Here is a 22,883-nt window from a genome sequence, read left to right on the forward strand (position 1 = left end):
CATTGATTCATTTCATAATTCATTGTATGATTACGATAGTCACATTAGTTATCATTTTAGACCATTTCGTGTGACGTTGGCGGTATAATCACAGTGGTAACTGGTAACAAAACAAAACAATCATTTTATTTTAACAACTTTCGATCTTCAGTAGACGAACCTCGAAACCTGACAGGCTGACACAATTTTACGTCAAACAAGAACTCTCTGCAGGTTTTATAATTTTATTCTAAAATTTATAATTGTATTTTCATCGTAGGGCTACAAAATAAAAAATCGTTGTAACTATATTCCTTTACAGATTTTCGATCCAACGTGGACGAAAATAGAATTATATATATTGCCCCTATAAAAGTTATTTTTTCTAATAAAACAACAAAGTTACACAGTAGCTATCTCTAACATTATATATTTGTGCATGATTTCATGATATCAATGAACAATTATTCTTCTTTTACTTTAAACAAACTTTCTATCTTCAGTAGACGTAGATGACTAGTGTTTTAGTAGAGTTCGTCTTCGAGGCCATACATAAATCGTCTTAGTTTCGGCCTCGAACCGAGTCACGAAACTTATGGAAGGTAATATTTTCATCGGCTTCATGGCTTGAAACTGCCAGCCTCAACTACATCACTGAAAAAATAAATAGCTTTCAATGATTACATCGCTACGTAGTTGAAATATGCCTGCGTTAACAGGTTTAATTCAAACTCTGGTTACTTTTAATGCTATTAAAGTCTTAAAAACGTTAGTGTCCCTTTATAAAGGGACACTAGAAAACGTGGTGTGAGTGCGACCTCTGATGGCGTAGTCCGTTAAGCTGGAAAATAGTTCACCTCATCATGATAATAACGGTGGTCGAAGAGATGATGCATTACTAAAGGTCCATTTTCAATGCCCTCTTAGCACTGTTCTTTTGTAGAGGTAGGCTTATATTATATTGCCAAGATGTCTCTGGGTTGTTTCTTAAATTCTTCTTGCACATTATTCCGTTGACAGACGGTTGGCAACCCTCTGCCAGTAGACTCATTTACAAAATAGTTACATTACATTTCGTTATTCCACATCCTCGTTACAATAATGGTCATTATCATTTTTCATTGCTTTAAAATCACAGTTTTTCACATTCTTTCCAGGATCTTCTCGATTTGCACTTTTCCTAAAGTCCTCCTGAAAAACAGTTCTTCTAGATTTTCCGTTCCGACTCGCTTCAGTGCGGGCATTGTGAGCAGCAGTTTGCCGAATCTCGCGGGACTTTCGGGATGCACGATATTCTCGTACTGCGCGAGAACCACCTGCGATTGGTCGCGAAAGAATTCCACCTTGCTCTTTTCTCGAAGCGTTCCTTTGGTATCTGTAGTAAAGGGGAAATATAAGAAATAAAAGATGGAAATTAGTAACTTTTGTTCAACCAACTTATTAACCAATGAATGACTATCAAATAATTGAAAGTAACCAGTCTCCTCTAGCATGTCTAATAACAACAATAATATTGCAGGTTGGGGGAAAAGAAAAAATTCTTCGAGGAACTGGCTAGAAGTTCAAATGAAAGTTCGATGATGTTTGAATGTGACAGATATTCAATTAGCATTTATAATAAATAAGGGTACTAGAAAACATAAGATTACACAAAAGGATATGAAGGAACGAGTGGAGGTTTATACGGGGGGGGGGGGGAGAAAAAGAAGATAACAGAGGGGTCAGAAAAAAGTTTCAAAGACCCAGAGACAATCAGGTGCTCGGTTGTTTCGCTCACTCCCATCTCGTCTTAATTGTTTCCCCTTGGCTGGATTCACGTACACAACACCATCATTACCATTGTCAATTGGGCTTGTACGGGCTTAATAAACCGTTTAGATTCACGCCCTCTCCCCCTCCCCGATATTCCTTGATTTACTACCAATCCTTACGGACTAAAGATCATTAACAAGGCTGTTTGGTAATTTCAAGTGCGTCTCACTGCATTTACGAGTCAGCGAACCACTCCGAACCTTCCTTCCACGAACAGCGAAGCCTGCACGCTCCCCCGCTCTCACTCTCACTCGCGCGCGCTGTGATTCTCAATGCAGCAGGCGATAAAAAGCGGCGGAAATTCAACTTGGCTGAATCAATATCGGCGGCAGGTCGCCTGCTTGTATTTCTAAAAGAACTTGTCGGTATTGGCGATGGTAGTTTACTCTATCACTGAGAAATGTTTAATTTATCAAAAATCAGTTGTGAGGAAATAATCCTTGGTTTCGACCTCCTAGCGAAAACATAGTTAATATATAGGAGTATTGCATTGTATTGATTGGTTAATGGCGCATGCATAACAGCTAGTTTGGTTATTACGAACCCCGGGCTTAATATTTCAATATCATGAAGATTTTTTTCATAATATAGTTGAAAGAGGACGATTCCTTCAAGGAAAATGAACTCGTGGGTTCTCAGGCTATGGGTTCGTAATCGGATGGTATCTTAAATGCCAGTGTACCCCCTCCCCCCCAAAAAAAAACAACGACTGGGTACACACTCTTTTAGTGTCTGTATTAAAAAAAATTGTGAATGGCTGTTTAGAAGTAAGATGAATATTGGTTGTCTTATCTGGTTTTAAAAAACTATTGCCTCAAGAAAAGCGAACAAAATATTGCTAATATTGAGGGTTCGTAATCGTCCCGTGATATATTGAATGCCAGTATACGCCCCCCCCCCCCCCCGCCCTCCCCCACATATACACTTAGTCATGTACATACCCACACAACTGGACACAACCATGGCACTTTCCGTATCAGTGGCTGATTATTCTGACATGTCTGAAGTAAGGTAAATATTGATTCTCTTATCTGGTTTAAAGAGAACAGTTGCTCCAAGAAGTAAGATGAATATTGATTGTCTACCTGGTTTAAAGAGAACGGTCGCCTCAAGGAAAGTGAATTGGAAATTGCTAAGGTTAAGGGTTCGTAATCGAACTGTGATATGTTGAATACCAGTATATACCCCCACGCACAAGTACACCAAATTGGACATTTGCCATGCCACTATCTTCTTCTTCTTCTTCTTCTTCTTCTTCTTCTTCGCTATAAGTACAGGCCACTATCGGTATCAATGACTGATTATTTTGACATGTCATGTAAGGTTAATATTGACTGTCTTACCTGTCTGGTTTAAAGAGAACGATTGCCTTGAGGAAAGCGAACTCGTGCGTGCTAAGAGTAAGGGTTCGTAGTCGTACTATTTCATGGATGTCAGTGCCCCCCCCCCCTCCCCACCCCCACTCCCCACCAACTAAACATGTAATATGCCACCTTCTGAATAAAAATCTGATACTGGCATTTAAGAAGTAAGATGCATTAAGAAAAAAAGATTTATATTGATTGTCTTACCTGGTTTAAAGAGAACGATTGCCTCCAGGAAAGCGAACTCGTGGGTGCTAAGGTTCAGGGTTCGTAGTCGTACTGTGATCTCTTGGATGTCATCCACGACTTCGCTCTTTCGACGTGTCGCACCCTGTAATTGGAGACAATAGAGGGAATGTGAAAAATCAATTTAAATGGACATAGCTAAATCAGTGAACAAGTATTATCAAAAACGAATCAAAGAACTAAAGTAAATTTTATTGATAAATGTCATTATCTTACTTTTTTGAAATAATGTTGGGTTCAGGTATTTATATTATCTTTTTATCTAAACCTGTGGCATATTAAATCTGCTTTCCATTACAGAAAAATGATTTCATTCGATTTGGTCAAAGGCACGTCCTGCTAATAACAATAAAGATGTATCGACAAGATTCGTTGTATGGGCCTAACAGGGGCGTCAATAACACGCTTTGAGTATGTTTTTTGATAAGAGGAAAATGTCTTATTTGTTAGCAAACAATTATGGTAAAACATTTTCACACGATGACGAGTTTAATCTCAAAGCGGCTGAATGTTGCTCCTCTTTTAATTTCCCTATACACCCATACGTATAATATGATTTCTGTTCATGTCGGGGTTCAGTTTTGATGTAACTATATTTCATTTCATATTAAACTGAAACAAGAACAGTTTGTGCACTTACTTTTGAGTCTGTTTCTGTCTTGGCATCGTCCATCCGTAGGTGGGAGTGGCTTAGCAGAGCGCAGAAGTCTGCGGGGGGCCAGTAGGCGGCGTGGAGCAGGAAAAGCTCCGCCCAACATTCTTGTAATAGGCTATTTTGGTCCCATGGGTCTAACGCCCTGTGAAAAAAAATAACATGGACATTTTCATCATAACTACAATGTCATTGCAAGTTTACTTACAACTGTACATCTAGTCGTATGGACATTTGACAGTGTATATTCTAATTCATTTAAAATAGAAAATAGAAAATATTTCAATATCATAATATTCACATCCTGCAACTTTTACTTGACTGGAATTTATTGAGTTTATTGGAATGTATAGTGTCAGTAAGGAATATTGCACATAGCCTATCTGTTTTAGATGTTTTACTGGCAGAAAACACAGTTGCATTTAGTGTGCATGGAGTTAAAAATTGGGCTTGGTAGAGAATTAATACTATTTCATTCAAATAAAACGGTTTATATCAATATTCTAACTTCCACAATTTTATAAAAGATGACGATAACGATGTCAACTTTATTTTTTTAAAAAAAGGTAAAGATGGAGTGGATAAGCCTATGCATTTTGTGGTCACACGTTCAAGAGAGAAAGACATATTAGGAAAACACGAATTTAGTGTTGTAAAGTAATCATTCAAATTTAAATCATAGCAAATTCCATTCATTCGTGAAAAATAAGAAACGAATAGACAAGAAATGGCAAATAAAGAAAGAAAGAGCATTGCACATTTACGCCAAGGCGTATCATTTTATTCCACATTATCATGAACCATAGGGGTTGATGACATTTGCTGAGATATATATTAGTAATAACAAGGAAATAAAGAACCATTGAAATTAAAAAATTATCACGACATCGTCAACGATCTCGACTACCACTCACCTGAATGGTTGCACTGATTTCGACGTCCTTAGCGCATGGATGATGATCTGCGTAGCGGCCTCTTCGATGGCTGATGCGCCGGAGAGTCGGGGAGAGGTACACATAGCGAGAGGGAAGTTGGCTGCGAGCATGGGAGAACGAGGCAGCCACGGGACAAGTTGGGGCGGGCTAGCAGCGGGAACGGAGGAGGTCGAGCTCCGCTCGGATCCAGAGCTGACTGGGCTTGTACTAGCTCCTGTATTGGTGAGAAGTAAGACAAAAAAAGGCTCTTAATTATTATTTTATTTCAATCATTCTTATGAGATATAATCATAGAACGATCAATAATCATTGATAGAAATGAAAATCGGAGAAAAGGTCCATTGTGTTATTTCATTATTTCACCTTCTTGTGATCGTCTGATCATCTGAAATAAATTGGCCTTCTTAACTGGTATAATAATCTGTGCAATCTTTACGTTTGTGGTAGTATACAGTAAATGTAAAACTGTTATTACAAAATCAGTAATTCTGTTGTGATGATTATTTTCCACAACGATCATGAACGCATTGAATGTAAATCAAATTCACGTTCAAGTTTGAATTACTCAACTACAATAAAAAAGGAAAATACGATCACATTATCTTCAAAATGAAATTGAAATACTAAAATAGATTTAAAATGAGGGACGAAAAGCAAATGTCATATTTTGTAACGTCACGCAAAAACACTTGAAACGTAAAAAGACATGAAAAAGACGTGAAACTATTGATCTGACTGGTTTGTAAAATTCCTGCACGAATATTGATTATCAACAAGTTAAAAAATGCATCTCCTCAGATTCTATCATGTAATTTAATCAATTATTGATCTGTCTGTGTTTTACATTTTGATTCGTGTGTATGCCCCTCCCCCTTCGTGCCCCTCTATTCAATCTATCGCTCTCTCCCTCTCTCTCTCTCTCTCTCTCAGTCTCTTTTTCTCTCTTTTTCTTGTTTTCTTTTTCATGTGTGTTGGTTGAAAGCATCCTCTCAATTGCTAGCTTTTCCTCCTCTTTCTCTCCCCCTCCTTTTATCAATATTTAATTGCTTGTTACGCGCCGAAAGTGGATATCAAACAAACTTTGTTTTTTAGTCGAGTGGTATGAAAGCAAACGGTTTAAATCAACAGTCGCTGAGAAAATAAAAGATCTCGCTTCGTGTAACAAGACGAAATGTGATAATGCCTTTGACCATCGAGCTGGCTTAATGCGTTTATATTGGCTCGCCAAAGATAGAAGAGTGAGGATGATATTGTTTAAGGAAATGGAAAGTAAAGAGAGATGATGTGTGTGACTGTGCGTTAGAGAGAAAGAGAGAGAGAGAGAGAGAAGCAGAAAGACACGCACATAGACATGAAACGGTGAAAAGGGGAGATAGAGAAAGGGAGAGATAGAAATATCAACTATAAAAGGGGGAAAGAGGGACTCGGGAGAAAGACGGTGATAAAGAGGGAAAGAGAGAGAGAGAGAGAGAGAGAGAGAGAGAGAGAGAGACGGAGATATTTTATATATATAAGGGGATAAGTGGAGAGGGAGCCCCTACCCCCCCCCCCCCCCAAAAAAAAAATAGACAAAAACAGGATGATACATGTATTTTAAAATGTATATAATTATTACACAAATATATTGAAAAGGGAGTGGAGGAAGAGAAAGACAGATAACTGGACAGAGGGAGATATAGAAATATATAGGTAGAATGGCAAACGGATGAGAAGCAGAAAGATAGAGAGGGAATGAGAGAGAGAGAGAGAGAGAGAGAGAGAGAGAGAGAGAGAAAGGGAGAGAGAGAGAGAGAGAGAGAGAGAGAGAGAGAGGGGGTGAGTTATATAGTAAGAGAAATATATAAAGATACAGAGAGAGAGAGAGAGAAAGAGAAAGACGGAGAGACAGAGTCAGAAATTACGAGAAAACGAGAGAGAGAGAGAGAGAGAGAGAGAGATTGGTGAGAACAAAACCTAATCATTTTCTCTGGCCTCTCATCTCATCTCATCTCATCCTCGGCCCCTTTACCGTAGAGCATCTCCTGAGTAAATACTCCGTTCGGGGCTCGCCTCCAAACTTTTCTTGGCTAAACCCATCTTCATCTTCGATAAACTTGATTAGACCAATAATCACTGCGGTCTATGATGCTGCGAACGAGGGATGCATGCACAATTACTTGAGGAGAGAAGGGCGGGATGCCGAGGAAGAGAGGAGAAGGGAGGGGGAGAGATGGAGAGATAGATAGATAGAGACAGTGAGACAGAGAGAGAGAGAAATAGAGAGAGAGAAAGAAGAGATCCATATTTAATTATGTAGAGAGAAGTGAGACAAGACCAAGAGCAAAAGAGAAAGACGATAAAAAGAGGGAGAGAGAGAGAGAGAGAGAGAGAGAGAGAGAGAGAATGAGAGAAAAAAAGGAGGGGGGCAAGAGCAAGAAAGTTTTGGTCAGGTATAGCAAATAGAGAGGGGGTATAGGTTGCAACATTATAAAAAGGGGAATGCAAAAACAAAAATAAAACATAAGGATGAAAAGAAGTAGATTAAAACACGAGAGAAGGAAGGAGATTGAACGGAGAAAAAAATGAAGACACACACAAAAACATAATGAATAATTATGGAAATATATATGAATCATAAAGAGGAGAGCTGGGAAAGCTAAAAGATATTTCAGAATTAAACATGACGATTGGAGTGCTTGACTTAGCTGTAAAGAAGGCAATAGCGAATAAGTGAGAAACAGGGTAACATGCAGGAGGTGTGAACTGCCAGATGCAAAAAGTGAAGTAGACATTCTCTAAAGAAGAAGAGATGAAATGGACAGATGGATGGATGTATGTAGAAAGAGAGAGAGAGAGATGGAGAGAGAATGTGAGAATATTGAGAAAATGAAAATACCGATGCTGCACCCTAAACAGCAAAAGTAAAAAGATCGATAAACCAAACTCGTAAAATCTTATTATCCATATCGCCTGGGAGCGGGAACTATTTTTCCAGCGGATCAATAAGCAAGTACACGCCGTCAATCAGGTTTTGATTGTTCACAGCAGCTTTCCTCTTCATCATTTTAGACCATCCTTGTATTTTTGGCTTTAAATCGCTGGTCCCTTCGCAACTTAGAGGGCCCTGGTTTTTTAACTCGCGTCTGTTTTCCAGTGACGGATGGCCGTGCCTCGGCATTGATTAGTTGTCAGCGCCGAGCTTGTTCAGATGCTTTCTGATGTTGGTCAGTCGCGGAGCTCGATGTATCGGTGACCAGGCCAAGTTAGCAAGACGGTTGGTGATGCGCGCCGGTGTTCGATCTTTGTTGTCAGGTCTTTGCCGCCGGAGATCGCGAGCGAGAGGAGGGATGCAGATCGAAGGACGGAGGGAATTGGAGGGGATTCGTGATGAGAGGTTAAGGAAACAGTGTGTGAGAAGATGAAGATGGGCGATAATTACGTAATGATGATGATATCCAGAGGAAAGAATAGGTGAAGGAGAAGATATTAATTATAGCGATAGAGGAGAAGACGGTTGAAAAACACAAGCGCTCAAAAGACAAGACATGCGGGGGAATTATAATGTCAAAGAGCAGACTGAGCACATATCCGTCGATCGGATAATGGATCATTGCAAGACACGATATACATGTAGACAAAACGATAAAATAACAATGGGCGATAGATGATTACAGAAAAATAAGGGGGAAATATTGACAGAGAGAGAGAGAGAGACAGCAGAATAAATAATTAATCAAATACACGTGCAGATAGATAATCGATAGATAGACGGGTACGTAGAAGGATACACAGATATATGAATATATGGATAGATAGACAGATAGATAGATAGACTGGTACTTGCGATAACAAGTATGGGTAAAGATATCTAAAAAATACACACAGAATATTGGATGAGTAAGTATAGGAATTATGAATATAATATCAAAGAGTATGATGACAAGAGCTGTAGCCATCATGACGTAATAATGAGGTTAATGACGACAATGATGACGATGAAGAAAAGAAGGAAAAGAATGAAGAGGAGGAGTAGGGAGTAAATTAATACATTTGCTTTCGGTAAAATCATAACGTCGGATGTTATTTTTTTTTCTCTCTCCATCTGGTGTAATTCTCGTTCGTTATAAATAATATGATCGCTTCAGACATTGAAATCTATGAGAGTAAAGAATGAGAAAATTAAACTAATGGAAATATGATAATAGTCTTTTCAAGAAAACAAGTCTATCTTTCCTTTCTCTTTCCCTCCAAACTCTTTAGACCTATAGCAAGTAATAGCAAGGCATTTTATAGGAACCGAATTAATTTTTGACCTCTCACATAATTGAACATATTTATACATATTTAGACCACTTTTCTTATGTCTATCTTTATCCATATATGCTTTGAGCTATCCTTAGCTTTGAAGCCACACAGTGCATATTCTTTTTACAGACTACTTCTTTGATTATCTTATATGATATGGCGCTGTTTTTGATGTGTTTTCTATTAAAATCCTCCCATTATTCATTGATCCATGTGTCTTTTGCTTCATTGCATATTTTGCTTTATTTTTTTATTCTCTCTCCTTGCTTTCCATCACATCTAGAATATCCTGTGATATCCTCTTTTGTGAGGTTTATTTATGTGATAGAGATGTGAATGTAACTATCTTTGTTTTTTCTTCTAAAAAACCTTTCAGACCTAACAAGCATCGATATTGAGGCATTCTAAGTAGAGAATATATTTTCTTGTCTTTCTAAGGATACTATGATCGCTTTCTTTACAAATCCTCAGCCTAAAAAAATCAACGATATTGATTGAAATTTATGACATGGTCTTTTGAAGAAAAATATTCATGCATTTTCTCCTAAAAAAAATTAAACCCACATGGCAGGGTATTTTAAGCAGTAGATAAAATTGCTGGTAGATAGGAGACAATGTTTGCATTTTCTTCTATAAAATCTTCAGACAAACCATCAACGGTAGCAAGGCATTCTAAGAAAATGACAGATTTATCTGGTCTTTCGAAGAAGACTATCCCTGCCTTTTCTCCTAAAAACCTTCCCGTTTTTAGCCTCCTGATCTTCACTCAAACCAATCGATCGGAAAACGGTGAATTATTCAAGTTTCTGGCAGCTCGCGTCATTGTGGCTCACTTATTGAAAGGCAAGGTGTATGGTGGGGGTAGACGCTTATCTTTACTTAACCTTTTAGCAGCCGGGCTCTCGCGGGCAAACACATCCATTAATGTCCCCCGGAGCTGTGGGGGTTAAGACAATCGCGATGTCTCTATTTTTCTGTTTTGCTAGAGATTGAGAGAAGGCACTGTTTCGTCATGAATAATTCAGATTTTTAGACTTTGATGGCCGTAGCACTTTTGAGCAAATGTGATCTAAGAATGGTGGGAGGTAAGAAGGGGGTTTGTAAGGGTCCCACTCACCCCTCCCTGAATGCATACGAAGACTTACACTCTGTGTTTAGGCCATACAAAGTACCCAATATTGAGTCAAATTTAACCGATTGGGGGCACATTTTACTCAGTATTATGTAAAATCTTATATTCAACAGATATGCAGATTCCCTTTTTACTCAACATTGGGTGGAGTTTCATCAAACTGTTTCCTAGGACCATATTTTTCATTCATGACTTTGATGTTTAATAAGTTTACGTTTATCTATAATATCTTCAGACTACAGGTATCAGTTATTATATTTTATTATTACTTTTAATGCTAATAAAACCCGAATAATTGAAGAAAAAACGAATGGATAAATAAAGTGCAAAAGGGGTGATAACATTCCTGTTTTGAAAGTTAAATCCGTGAAATCATATATATTAACTGAAGTCGCGAGGTTGTGACATTGTGATAAAAGGTTTCATCGAGATTATTGAAATGAAATATGGGAGGGAAGGATACGGCCTTTGAAAATCATGTTTAAGAGGTATATCGTACAAAAAATGAATGCAAAATGAAAAATGCAAACACTTTTCATTGGTTTATTCATAATTTGCCTTCATAATGACACCTCGTGTACAATATGCTATATAATCACCTCTCCTTATCTTCCTTCTCAAACCACATAATATAAAAAGAAATAATGTCTTGGTGCGCCCATAATTGTATTGAGCGATGAGGTGAAAGTTTGGAGTTATTCATTTAACATGAAGGACTTTATGTCTTTGCAGTTTATAGAAAATGGCAACAGAGTGAAAGTTTGTGAAACCAGTGAAATTGCTAAACTCACCCGCCCCCCACACCGTCAATATGAAAGATATAATGTCTCGTTCCGCTCCTAGTTTAAGGAATGGCGACAGAGTGTGAGTTTTGGGGCGACTCAAAGTGTTATTCTCAACTCCTTTCCCCCTCAATACGAAAGGAATGATACCTTGTTCCGCCTGGTTTGAGAAATGGCGACAGAGTGTCACTTTGGGGCGACTTGAATTGTGGCTTACCGCGTCAGAGAGAGAGAGACAGAGTCAACAAGTTGCTTACTTCGTTTTCTCTTTTTCTTTTCGAGGTGATTTAACCCAGCGAATGCTTGAGAAAACTTATGGTTTGCAATCGAAAGTGTGATACTTGAAGGAATAATTTAAAGTAAAATTTCACTTCAAAGCGCCAGAGAGATGGAGAGAGTCAAAACGTTGGCTCACTATAAATCTCTCTTTCTTTTCGAGGTGAGTTAGCACACCGAATGCTTGAGAAAACATATAATTTGCAAGCGAGGGTGTGATGGTTCAAATAATAATACATTTTCAATATACAACGGCAGGAGATAGAGAGGGTGAGAGAGACAGAGAAAGAGGGAAAGAGAGACAGACAAAAAGTTGGTAACTATATTTCTCCCTTTCATTTGGAGGTGATTTAACCGAGCGAATGCTTGAGAACACACATGGTTCGGAAAGGAGAGTGTGATAATTCAAAGACTTTCAGATAATTGTTCAGTTTTCAGGTAGATATAGAGGAATGATTATCAGCGATAAAATGATAGGGTACGCGAAATCATCTAAATATTTTACACTACGAATGTTGAAGAGCTTGAGAGCAGCTGCACTTTTTTTAAACGTTCATTTCCTTAAGCGCAGAGGAAAGTTCGCTGCTTGAAAAAAAAAGAAGAGGTTTAAGCAAAAATTAACATGGTTCGAGAATTTTGCCTAAATCTATCATTCATAGCAGGCAGTTTGCTAAAGAACTTTGGAAAACTGATGAAAAAATTGGTAGAATTGCAATTCGCTACAATTATGTCACAGTTTTTTCTCGTTTTACTTTTTAATGCAGTTATCGAGGTCAACATTCTTGTTCCGTTTCCTCAGAAATAAGTTCCTAGTTTAAATCTTCCCTGACAATATTTCTATAATGCATATTACATATTGCTTTTTTTCAAATGCAAAAGACCAATTTCATCGTCACCTCATTGCTTTAAAGACCGTCACCACTACTGAGCAAGAAGCGATTAGACCACACAGCGAGCCATCGAGGTCACTGTGACAGGTGGCTATCTCATTAACTCAGCTCTCAATTAACATAAGACAAAGAGGATCATGGGGGACCAACAGGCACCGATTGGGGACGTTTTCTATATAGAGGGAGCAAGTAGCTACAAGTATGGCAGTGTGCCTTTAATTCTCTTTCAAAATCTCTGTCCCTAACTATTTGTCTCTCTCCCTCCTGCTTTTTTCACCTTTTTTCTCATTCTCATCTTCTTTCTTTTCTGTTTTCCTCTCTCATTACTCTCCATTACTTTGTATACCCATCCTCCTCACTCGCTCCCACTCTCTTCTTGCCGCTCTTGGCAAAGATTATGGAACATTCAAAATGTGACGAAATTGATAAACATCGAACGTCTATCAAGTCTATAGAAACAATTTGAGTAACATTTCCAATAGATGAGAGGCAACATAATTATACGGTCGAAGAATAAGCTGGCAATTTTCTATAAAAAAAATCATCTTGCTTGATTTGTTATTTTTTTGATATATTCATAGTGCTTTTACTTCGTTTAATTGACATACCTGCATTATCATCGGATCGCATGGCGGCAGCTTGAGTCAGGTGAGCTGCCGCAGCGCTCTGGGTAGAGAAGACGGCGATGTGCCGCTCAAGTCCACCACCCTCACCCCGAGCTGCTGCTGCTGCTGCCGCCGCCGCGGCCGCCATGGGCGGTAGGTGGAGCTGGAATTGCAGACCTGGAAAGTGGGCGTGGCTCGCCAGCATCGGGACCCGCCCACCGTGTCCATTTCGCACAGGCACGACCCGAAAGGCGCTACCACTGGGAGACATGGCGTCGAGGTCGGCAGCAGCGAAAGGGGCGTGTTTGTGTTGGTTGGTGTTCCATGGTTGGAATGGGCGGAACGAGGCTTTAGAGCCGCCGCCGCCGGCCCGGCGGAGATCAGAAGGGCGTCCGCTGGCTGAGCAGTGACCTGCCTTGACTTGCTGTTGGGGCTTCTTCTTACGTGGCCCTCTCTCTTCTTGAACAGCTTAATGAAAGAAAAGAAGAAGAGAAAGAATAATTTTAACAATGCAAGTTGTCATGATAATGTATATACATACCACTGAGATGCTCACATCACTATCTGTATATCTTTCGTGGTATGATATTTAGAAGAAAGTTTTTACTACAAGCAAAATTATATTCATGATGTAAAAACTCGAATCCTAGATAACTTGAAAGAGAAACGTCTTCCTTTGTAGGGGTGATGATGATGTAGTTTCTTTTTTATTAAAAAAAAAAAAATCTTCTTACTTTTGGAATTAAAATTATATTTATAATTCGCGTACTTTTTCTTTTGCTAATTTAAGGTTTTCGAATGTTTCATTCCTATGCTTATAATCAGCATTATACAAGGAATGTCACACAAAATGACTTAGGAGAGATAAATACGTATGCCCTTTGTGTATACGTTATATTGGACGTCTGTTTTGTCGAATTGTTTTAACAAAGTGTTGGAGATCCTTTGCCTGATTTATTTCGAGACATTGAATGATGTAAATGTATATTGTAATATCTAATGGTTTCAATGAAAAGACGATTTGTAGTGCTCGACAAGTATTCGAAATGAAATTCCTATAATCTAAAGATATATCTGACCGGAAAATTCGCATGACACCTTTGCCCAGAAAGTTTTGTGGAACACCTCCTCTCAAACAACCACCAACAATACCGACAAGCAAAAGTAAAAAACAAACAATGAAGAAAAAGCATACAGCCCCCCCCCCCCCCTCTAAAGAAATTCCGAGCGAAACATTATATCAATGTATTTATTTAAACGTTTGAAGTTGTATATCAAACGTCGTCACGAATTATCAACACCATCGAATTCAATGTGAGGAAATGCGTGAACTTCATGACCATTCATTACGTCATCACAATCATCTTCTCCTTTCATAGCTCTGCAATGTATGGTCTCCTCTACAGTCTACATCCTTTACTTCTCACTGAAAATGATTTTTTTTTTAAACTCCCACACCATTTAAAAAGAAGGTTAAGTTTTGCATGGTTTTGATGACAGAAACAAAAAAAAAGTTGTGGGTTTTCGCCTTCATGTTAATTGTTTTAATCTGACGTGGAAGGATGTCATACATGTATTAGCAATATTTCATGAAAATGTATCAATCTTAAATTAGCGTTCCCACAATTTGAATTGTCTCTTTAGATCCAGAAGGGCTTCAAACAGAACTATTCATGACAATTTATGGTAGATTTGAACCAAAATTTACGACCAAGTGTATGCGTGTGTGTGTGTGTGTGTGGGGGGGGGGGGCGTTGTCCCATATATGCCTACTTGTATCCGTGTGGGGATGTTTTGCACTTTTTGTAGTTTTCGTCATTTTGTTATAATTCTAAGTAGCATTAACCAATTACATGTATTCTTGTTTGCCACATAATCCAATCCAACTTTTCCAATAACTTCTAGCTAATAATATCTTTCATCATATTGTAGTGTGATAAATACTTAATTGCTCATGCTCAAATAAATTAAAAGTGGGCAAACTATCATTTTCTGCGTCATTTGCGTTTGGTAAGCGATTTTTTTTCCTTTTCATTCTCACTTTCGTCATCGGACATGCATGGCTTCATTTTTAATAATCAAGCCTCGTTGATGATTACATTATCAAGGTTTTGAATCAAGAAGGTTTGAAGACATCGATAACAATTGGAAGTTTGATACATCATAATTGAGGGCAAGGATCCATCGGATCGGGCAGCCCCCTTAATTTTTTGTTATCTTCAGTGCTCATTTGCCAGTCATTCCACATTTTTCAGTAAAATAATTTAGGCAGATGCATTTTGTCAATAATTTTCCAATAATCTATTGCATTTTACCCCGGTTCCCAACATAAAAAAATCCTCTCTGTGCCCATGCCTTGAGCCATAATGCATGGCCAACCAGAGGATTTGTTTATGTTTAAGACCAGGGTAAAATGCGATAAATTATTGAAAAATTATTGCATTTTGTGTTTTTTATTTTATTTATGGAAACTGCCCCCCTACCCTAGCCCCCGCTGCGAACAGTCATGGTTCAGTGACAAAGCAATGGCCATGTAACTGTGAGCCCCAGGATCAAAACCGTGTCGATGTGCTATATTAGTGCCCTTTTGTGGGGCATTAATCTTCATTACTGACTTAAGAGCGTAGGTCCCCTATTTGATAAGCATAGAAGCATACACATGCTTTAGCAGTCACGCAAAACACACATTTGCAACTTATTATTCAATAAAATCTGAGAATGTATACTTTTATCTAGATCTATTATTTTTTAATTATTTTTAAAATAATTCCATAAATTGGGGTAAAACAAAAATATTCCACCTATATGAGCGACAGTGTAATAACGTCATTTATCATCGACCCCTCTCCCACATCATATTCCGTTCTATTTCAATTTTCTAATATCACATGATTTTTCTCCTGCTTTTTAATTTCTTTTTCTTCTCTTAATGTATAACAAAATCCTGTATTCACCCCACGGTTTCTCAATGTTTTTGTTAACTGTCATATTTTCTGCTCTAATTCATTGACTGTGTTGACAATGTTCTTGTATTTCTTAGGAGTTATAATGGCCCGAATTCACAAAGGAGGTTTGTCGACAAACCTAGGTTTATGCGCGTCATGATAATGACGGTTTGTAAAAACGCGTCAAAACGCGTCATAATTATGACGTACATACACCTAGGTTTGTCGACAAACCTCCTTTGTGACTTCGGGCCAATGAGTCTTTATGAATTCCTTAATTAAAAAAGAGAAAAATATCAAAACAACCATTTGAAGGATGGTGGATTATTTCAATACCAATGTTAACGAGTCGAACTTGACTTAATTTACTTTTATGAGGAACCCCCAAACAGTCAAGAGTGCGAGTATTATGCACCCGGCAGTTAGGGGAGCGACGACGTTATAAACCCCTGATGCCAGGTTCTCCGCGGGTTTTTTCATCAAACGTGCCAACCCCCATTGTGTAGGGAGCAGGTCATAGGTGCGTAGGGGCGCGTCGCGGTGTGAATGGTTGTACACACAAGTCGTTTGTATCAGGACACCATTTAATAAATCTAGCCTGGTAAAAAATAGATTGTGCCTGTCCCCGAAAGGAAATGTAATAATAAACCACCGACCGTTTACAGGGGGGCAGGGCTGGAAAAGGCTGACGACATATATGGGGTGGCGTTTAGGCCAAGCCGGCCGAGGCAGTGGCGTAAAAAACGCCTCAGTTCACGATTAGCAAGAGGAAACCGGATACAGTTAATGCAGCGGCTGTGTAAATGTCGCCAGGGCAGGACCGGCTTTGTTCCTTACAGCGATGGTATGGTGCCTCGATTAATACTGATAATGACAACATGTGCTGTATATATTGGACCTTGTTTCGCTCGAACTGTTCTCATTTCTTTGATTTTGTTCAGTTTACTTACTCCAAGTCCGTCGACAAAAGCCGCCCATGCCTTGCGCACGCTCCAGTGTCAATGGCCACTTATTGCGAACAATAGCAGAGCCCCACCCGTCCACAAATACCCGCCGACTTTTTACCGCGTAACCTCTTGAAGGCTTGCATCCTAACTGCACCGTTCCGTATTAAACTTATCTCATTGTTCCACTGGTGTATCAAATTATCCACAACCCTCCGATGAGGCGAAGGGTCCTCTAAACTCACGCCGTGTTTACAACCAGCAGCGCAGGCCAAATTACATCTCACAATGCTTTTCTATTTTCAAAAGATTGTTTGCTCTCTAACGCGAGGTATGCGGTGGATAAGTCGCCGCGATTCGCGTGTGCATGCATGCGCGCGCGCGTCGCGGCTTAACCCAAAACTGCGGAGCGAGCCAGGAGCTTAACGCTGGTTGATTTTTAGACTTCGGAAAGAGAGCGTAAAAGGGGATCTCTTTTAAAACTCTTAAGATCTATTGTGTACCCACCACGTGTAAGTCGCACCCTTCACAAAATAGTCTCCTGGTGACGGAGGACCTCGCACAAGTTTGGGAAGAAAAGAATCGTTTCTTGTTACCCATTTGACTTTGGTTTGTAGTACCGCCTGTTTAAGCAAGAGTCAGCGCGCAATGTACGCTCTTGTTAAAGTCGTGTGCTGGGTAAAATTGGGGCATTGTTCAGCAGCATTGTGAGCAAGAACTAAGTCAAAATCCCTGCAATAACATGGAAATCTATTAGTATCAAGCGTCAAGGAACAGAACAGCAAGGTTCTATAGCACCAGTCAGTGTTAGATTTAGTAGGACAAGCTCCAGTGTTTGGCATAACGGGAGAGCATGATGACTGCGACTATGTTCGGAGTACGTTGTCATGGTAACCGGATGACTTTTTGAGGCGGGCGTTGCACATTCATCTTGCTTCCGTATTGATCAATCACACTCAAACAATCTTTTTGCAAGTTCAAATGAAAGCTTGCGGAGACTTGCATGATGATGGAGGTAATAATCAGATGACTAACTAATCTGAACAAAGAGTACTAATTCTTAATTGTTTTGGCTGGATTTGGGTCATCTTACGTTAACTAAAATAACATCACCACGATAACTGTCAATGATGATACACCTTTTAGAGTGATGCCATTTCTTAGAAACTATTATAATAAGTGAAACTAACAGAATTGGAACGTTTCTTTATAGAAGAATGGGTATCAGTCTTTGCAAAAAAAGAAAGAAGAGAAAGCACGAGGAGGGGAAAAAATCGGATAAGGTTAAAAAAAAGCAGTATTGGGCTCTCTTTGAATATTGTATTATTCTTTTTCGCTGGCAAGACTGGGTTAAATATCAAAAGAGATAACAAAGAAAATAGCAAAATCAAATAGAATCAAAGACCATGTCTAAGGAAGGTGTCTGGACCTTATGATGATTATGTCATAGTACTATTCCATCCTGATATTTTGTTCAACACTGACTCGAATGATCTTCCTTTATTGGTTATCATTCGAGAAGATAAATACAAGAATGATTTGAACTTTTCTTTTTTTTTAACTGATGATTAAGCCAACTCGAATTGCTCTAACACCAAAATATAAATGACGTCTGGGTAAACAGTGTATGTTTTCATAAGATATTCGCTCTAAGCGAAACTTTCTTGGTACTTAACACAATAGCTGAGCGAAACGCCACTAATAAAACAAAATAACCCATGAAGCCCGAATATGAATACGACAGACCCAGTGAATGTTTTTCAATGGCGCGTGCGAACTTTGAAAGCAAAACTCATATTTGTCAGACGACAAATAGGTATCGATATTTAATGAAATGTCCCGTCAGTTGCATAAATTCCAATTTCGATTGAACCTTTCTCAGCTTGAGAACATCAATTCCCATATTGGCTGATCTAATCGATAGCATGTCCATCGGTTACGTTATAAAAGTTTCGCAATCTTACATTTTATTTGAGATTATATTCTTCTATGCAGGCTTACCCGACACGAGCCCACACTTAATTAATTAATGCCTTCTTCCTAGTGTTAATGTACTCTTCAAAACAATTCATGTCACTTTGTATTTCTTATATTATTCGAGTAATTTTATATACAAACGAGAAGGGGAAAAAAATGTTACTTTGAATTAATCATAAATGAATTATAATTTCTAGCATGAAAGTACATCGTCCGCATCACTGGTAAGTTGAATATAGAAAAAAGGAACTTTTCAAATGATATATGATCTAAACACCTTTTAAGTTTAGGACTACAAATGACTAATGTAGTAGAGTGGGTAGAATTGTTGAAAAATATAGATGGAGGTTCCAAGGTAAGGGGGATACAAGACAAAAAATTAAGACGTAATATGATAAGAACAATTTGAGCCTCTCAAAACATTCTCCGTTCAAGATACAACATGAAACGTATATCATCGATTATCGAATGCAATTTTTATATTTAGGCTTGAACTAAGTGTAAAATATGAGTTTCAAATATGTTTTATTTGTTAACAAGTGTACAAAGTCGGGCGACTTCAAGATATTGACACGAAACAGCTTTTTAATCATTTCAATAATGAAAATAGTTTCACTTCTTGAAATAATGAATGTATATAAATTACATGAATATAAATTATAACCTTGTCAAAAAAAATGGAGCGAAAGAGGTTACAGTGTGACATTGCCTATTCCTACAGCAGAAATTGCAAAAAGATAATGATCACGTTGCCATTCTCAGACACACTGACAAAGATTGCAAAAGCTTTCAAGGAATTAAAAAGACGCTTTTAATGGCCTTGTCAATCATTCAGGTGTCGATTTTGCACACATTTCTATGATGGCTACGCAATCCAAACATAATTTTTATGGGACGTAAATGTACAACTAAACGGGGATTAAAATGGCGCTTTAATTGACTTTTTCGAACGTCTATGCGATCGTGTGTTTTGTATCATATTTCAGAAGAGAATTCAATCCATTAAACTCACCTGACTTATTCATATTAACCGCAAAGCACTTCTTGAGCCTGCAGTACGGACACCAGTTTCTCCTTGCCTTGTCCACTAGGCAGTTGCCTTTGCCAATGCACGTGTAGCGCATATTCCTCCTGATGCTTCGCTTGAAGAAGCAGCTACAGCCGTCGCAGCAGTAGACGCCGTAGTGCTTGCCGTAGCTTTTGTCGCCGCACACCTTACACGGCACAGGGTTGGGTAACGTCCGACCTGCATGCATGGGGGATATGAATGTTCAAAGATGAAGGAGAAAGATCTTAGCAATCGTGGCAAAATGATTTGTGAATACACGATGAATACTTTCTTTACTGTATTTTTATTGAAAGATTTGATTAGAGTAATGCTTGACAAGAAGGAAAACGGAATATATTTCAAACGTATGATATAGTTGATTCGAGTGAAGTGAAAAGACGAAAAAGAGATATGATTCAAACATAATATTTCTAAGATTTGATGAGTAAAGTAAGAAAATACGAACAAAAAATTCTGATTTGTATATGATATGAGTGCACTAATATGTAAAACAAAAAGGAAACACATATTTTATGTATGATATGCCTATGAGCAATGATATTGAATTTGATTGAAAAGACAAAAAAGAAGACGCAATGTTTCAAAGTATGAATGTTAAGGAATGGGTAAAGTGAACAGTCGAATAAGAATACGTTTCAAAAGGGGCAAATATGTTTTGCAGTTTTTGAGTGATAAACAGATGAAAAAGACAAAAGTTTCAAACGTAGAATTTGTATGATTTCAGAAAATGAAAATACGAAGAAGGAAACGTTTCAAACGAATATCTGCCATAGGACAGAGAAGAAAATCTATTTGTAAGTGCGACATAATGTTTTTAGTGGAAAGTTGGTGAAAAAAATAGGAAAAAGAAATTTTCTAGAGCGTAATTTGTATCAATTGAGCTAAGTTGATTTAAAAAGATGAAGACCATTTCATAAGGATTATGATTAGAGTGATCTGAGTTAGGTCATCTATCAAAAGATGAATATAGTTATTTTTATAAATAATGTTGTGAAAAAGTTAGCTTTAAAAATTCAAATTCTTTCTCTGTATTTAAGTAACTTTTTTTAACTTTGTTATTCGATTGAATCCAATTCAAGTATGAATGGCAGTATACATATCACATGGTCCCTTAAACACAGTTAGCAGGGTTCGAATTCAAAAGTTACATAAAGTTTGGCAAGAGCTTCGTCACAAAAAACAACTTATTTCTACACAGCTCAAACATTCACATTTCCAAAACTTTATTATGTAATAGGAAATATCCCTTCATGTAAAATAGGCAACAAACTCAATGCACAAACATTCATGAAGCAAAACTCTTCTTTTTATTCACAAATGGATTTCACCCAGTAGCGTAAGATTTCTCAAAAATTATAAGAGCATCACTGATACCATAGAATAAAAAACTGTTCTTATATTTTAACGCCAAACAACCTCGAGATTAACAAATTACGATCTCACCACGAAACCATACTAATTCACATGTAGAATATGAAGCCCTTTGAAAAATATTAGTTTGAAATGAGCTGTAACCTATTTAAATGTATCATGTAAGAGCGAAAATGCAGCTTTACAAAAGAACATATTTTGTATGAATTCAATAAAATAATGTCAGCATGTAAAGATTGATTTCTGCTACAAATTCAAGTCTTCTTATTTGTATTAAGCATACCTACAAGAATTTTATAAAAATCTAACACTGTTTAATAAGGATGACACAATCTTAACATTCTGTTAGATTTAAGCAAGATATATTTCTAAAAGTTACTTTTACTCAATGTTGACAGTTTTCCTGGAATTGTTTTTTCTGTCCTAATACTGCTACTTAAGTGATTAACTTCTATTTTACCATTTTATGCTTTCTAATGAGATGCTTGATTTGTGCTCTGTAGAAGTAAGTAAAATAAGTTAAGAAACAATCAGAACATTGTGAAACCATTTACTGCAAACTAAGATCATTTTATTTATTGTTTACAGTTTTCCTGGAATAATTTTTCTTCTTCCTGTACTGCTACTTTTAATCAATGCAATTAACTTCTATTCGACTTTTTATGCTGTCTAATGAAATCACTTTGTTCACGTTATATTGTAAAACAGCATCTGAGGAACTAACACTTCAACGAGCTCTGCTCCCAGTTAGTTCCTCTTTTCTCTATTATATTTGTCGTTCGATTGCATATTTGTTTGTAATATACTTATTCATTGTATTATGTTTTTGCATGAGAAATAAAATCATTTGAATTTATTAATTTGTCCTCTCTAGATAATAATCAGGACTCTTCGTTATTTCTTCTTTTAATCAAATAATTTTCGTTCGTCTTTCCAAAACATTAAAACTTGGTAATCTCTTTCATATTTAGACTTTCGATCTTCAAACCATTTATATTTTCTAAGTTTGGAACAATTTAAAGAATCGTAAAGATATGTTTAAAAGTTAAATAACTGTCATCCTACTTCAGAGGATAAGAGAAATGGAACAAAATAAAATGTAATAAATAACTAAAACAAATACTTACCCATAGTGCTGTTAAGAAAATAAATCCTGTATTAATGATGCTATCAAAATATGTTTCGGTAAAAATCCAGCTCGGAACAGCAAAGATACTCTTAAAGTTAGATGCGAACTGGCATTCCAGTGAAACTCGTATTACGTCCAGCGAAGTAGTAATTCCTTAAAAGTTCTTTTCTTTTAAAGTTGTCCGAAGATGATATACTCAGATATTTTGAAGTCGCAGCATCGAATGGTTTGTCAAAGGGAGTGAAAACTCTGAAGTGAGCGAACTGAGGTGTTCGCAGACGATCAAAATTTATACGCTCCGCTTAGTTGAAAAGTTGCCGCGCGTGTGATGATGTCGTCCTTCGTCGTCACTCCGTGGCGTCCTGCACTGCAAGTCAGGGAGATCTAAATGACTCTCGCCCACTTTCTAGTTTGCTAATCCCTAAACCACGAGAAGACTTACGAAGATTAACGGGGTAGGGAGGAAGCTTGATGCTCGGCCGCTACTTTTT

General features: G+C 37.7%; 1 protein-coding gene across 1 annotated transcript; it reads right to left on the minus strand.

Annotated features, from left to right (window-relative positions):
* Positions 1-1,118: 1,118 nt before the first annotated feature.
* Positions 1,119-22,703, minus strand: LOC590867 (nuclear receptor subfamily 2 group E member 1-like). The gene is made up of 7 exons (XM_790454.3): positions 22,391-22,703; positions 19,836-20,069; positions 12,961-13,425; positions 4,968-5,202; positions 4,042-4,198; positions 3,363-3,486; positions 1,119-1,354 (listed from the first exon to the last, which is right to left on the minus strand). Exons 1-7 carry the CDS (start codon positions 22,392-22,394, stop codon positions 1,122-1,124), a joined length of 1,452 nt encoding a protein of 483 aa, XP_795547.1. The 5' UTR covers positions 22,395-22,703; the 3' UTR covers positions 1,119-1,121.
* Positions 22,704-22,883: the final 180 nt, after the last annotated feature.

Source organism: Strongylocentrotus purpuratus, unplaced genomic scaffold (genome assembly GCF_000002235.5).
Source record: "Strongylocentrotus purpuratus isolate Spur 01 unplaced genomic scaffold, Spur_5.0 spur5_scaffold_12, whole genome shotgun sequence".
NCBI lineage: Eukaryota > Metazoa > Echinodermata > Echinoidea > Camarodonta > Strongylocentrotidae > Strongylocentrotus > Strongylocentrotus purpuratus.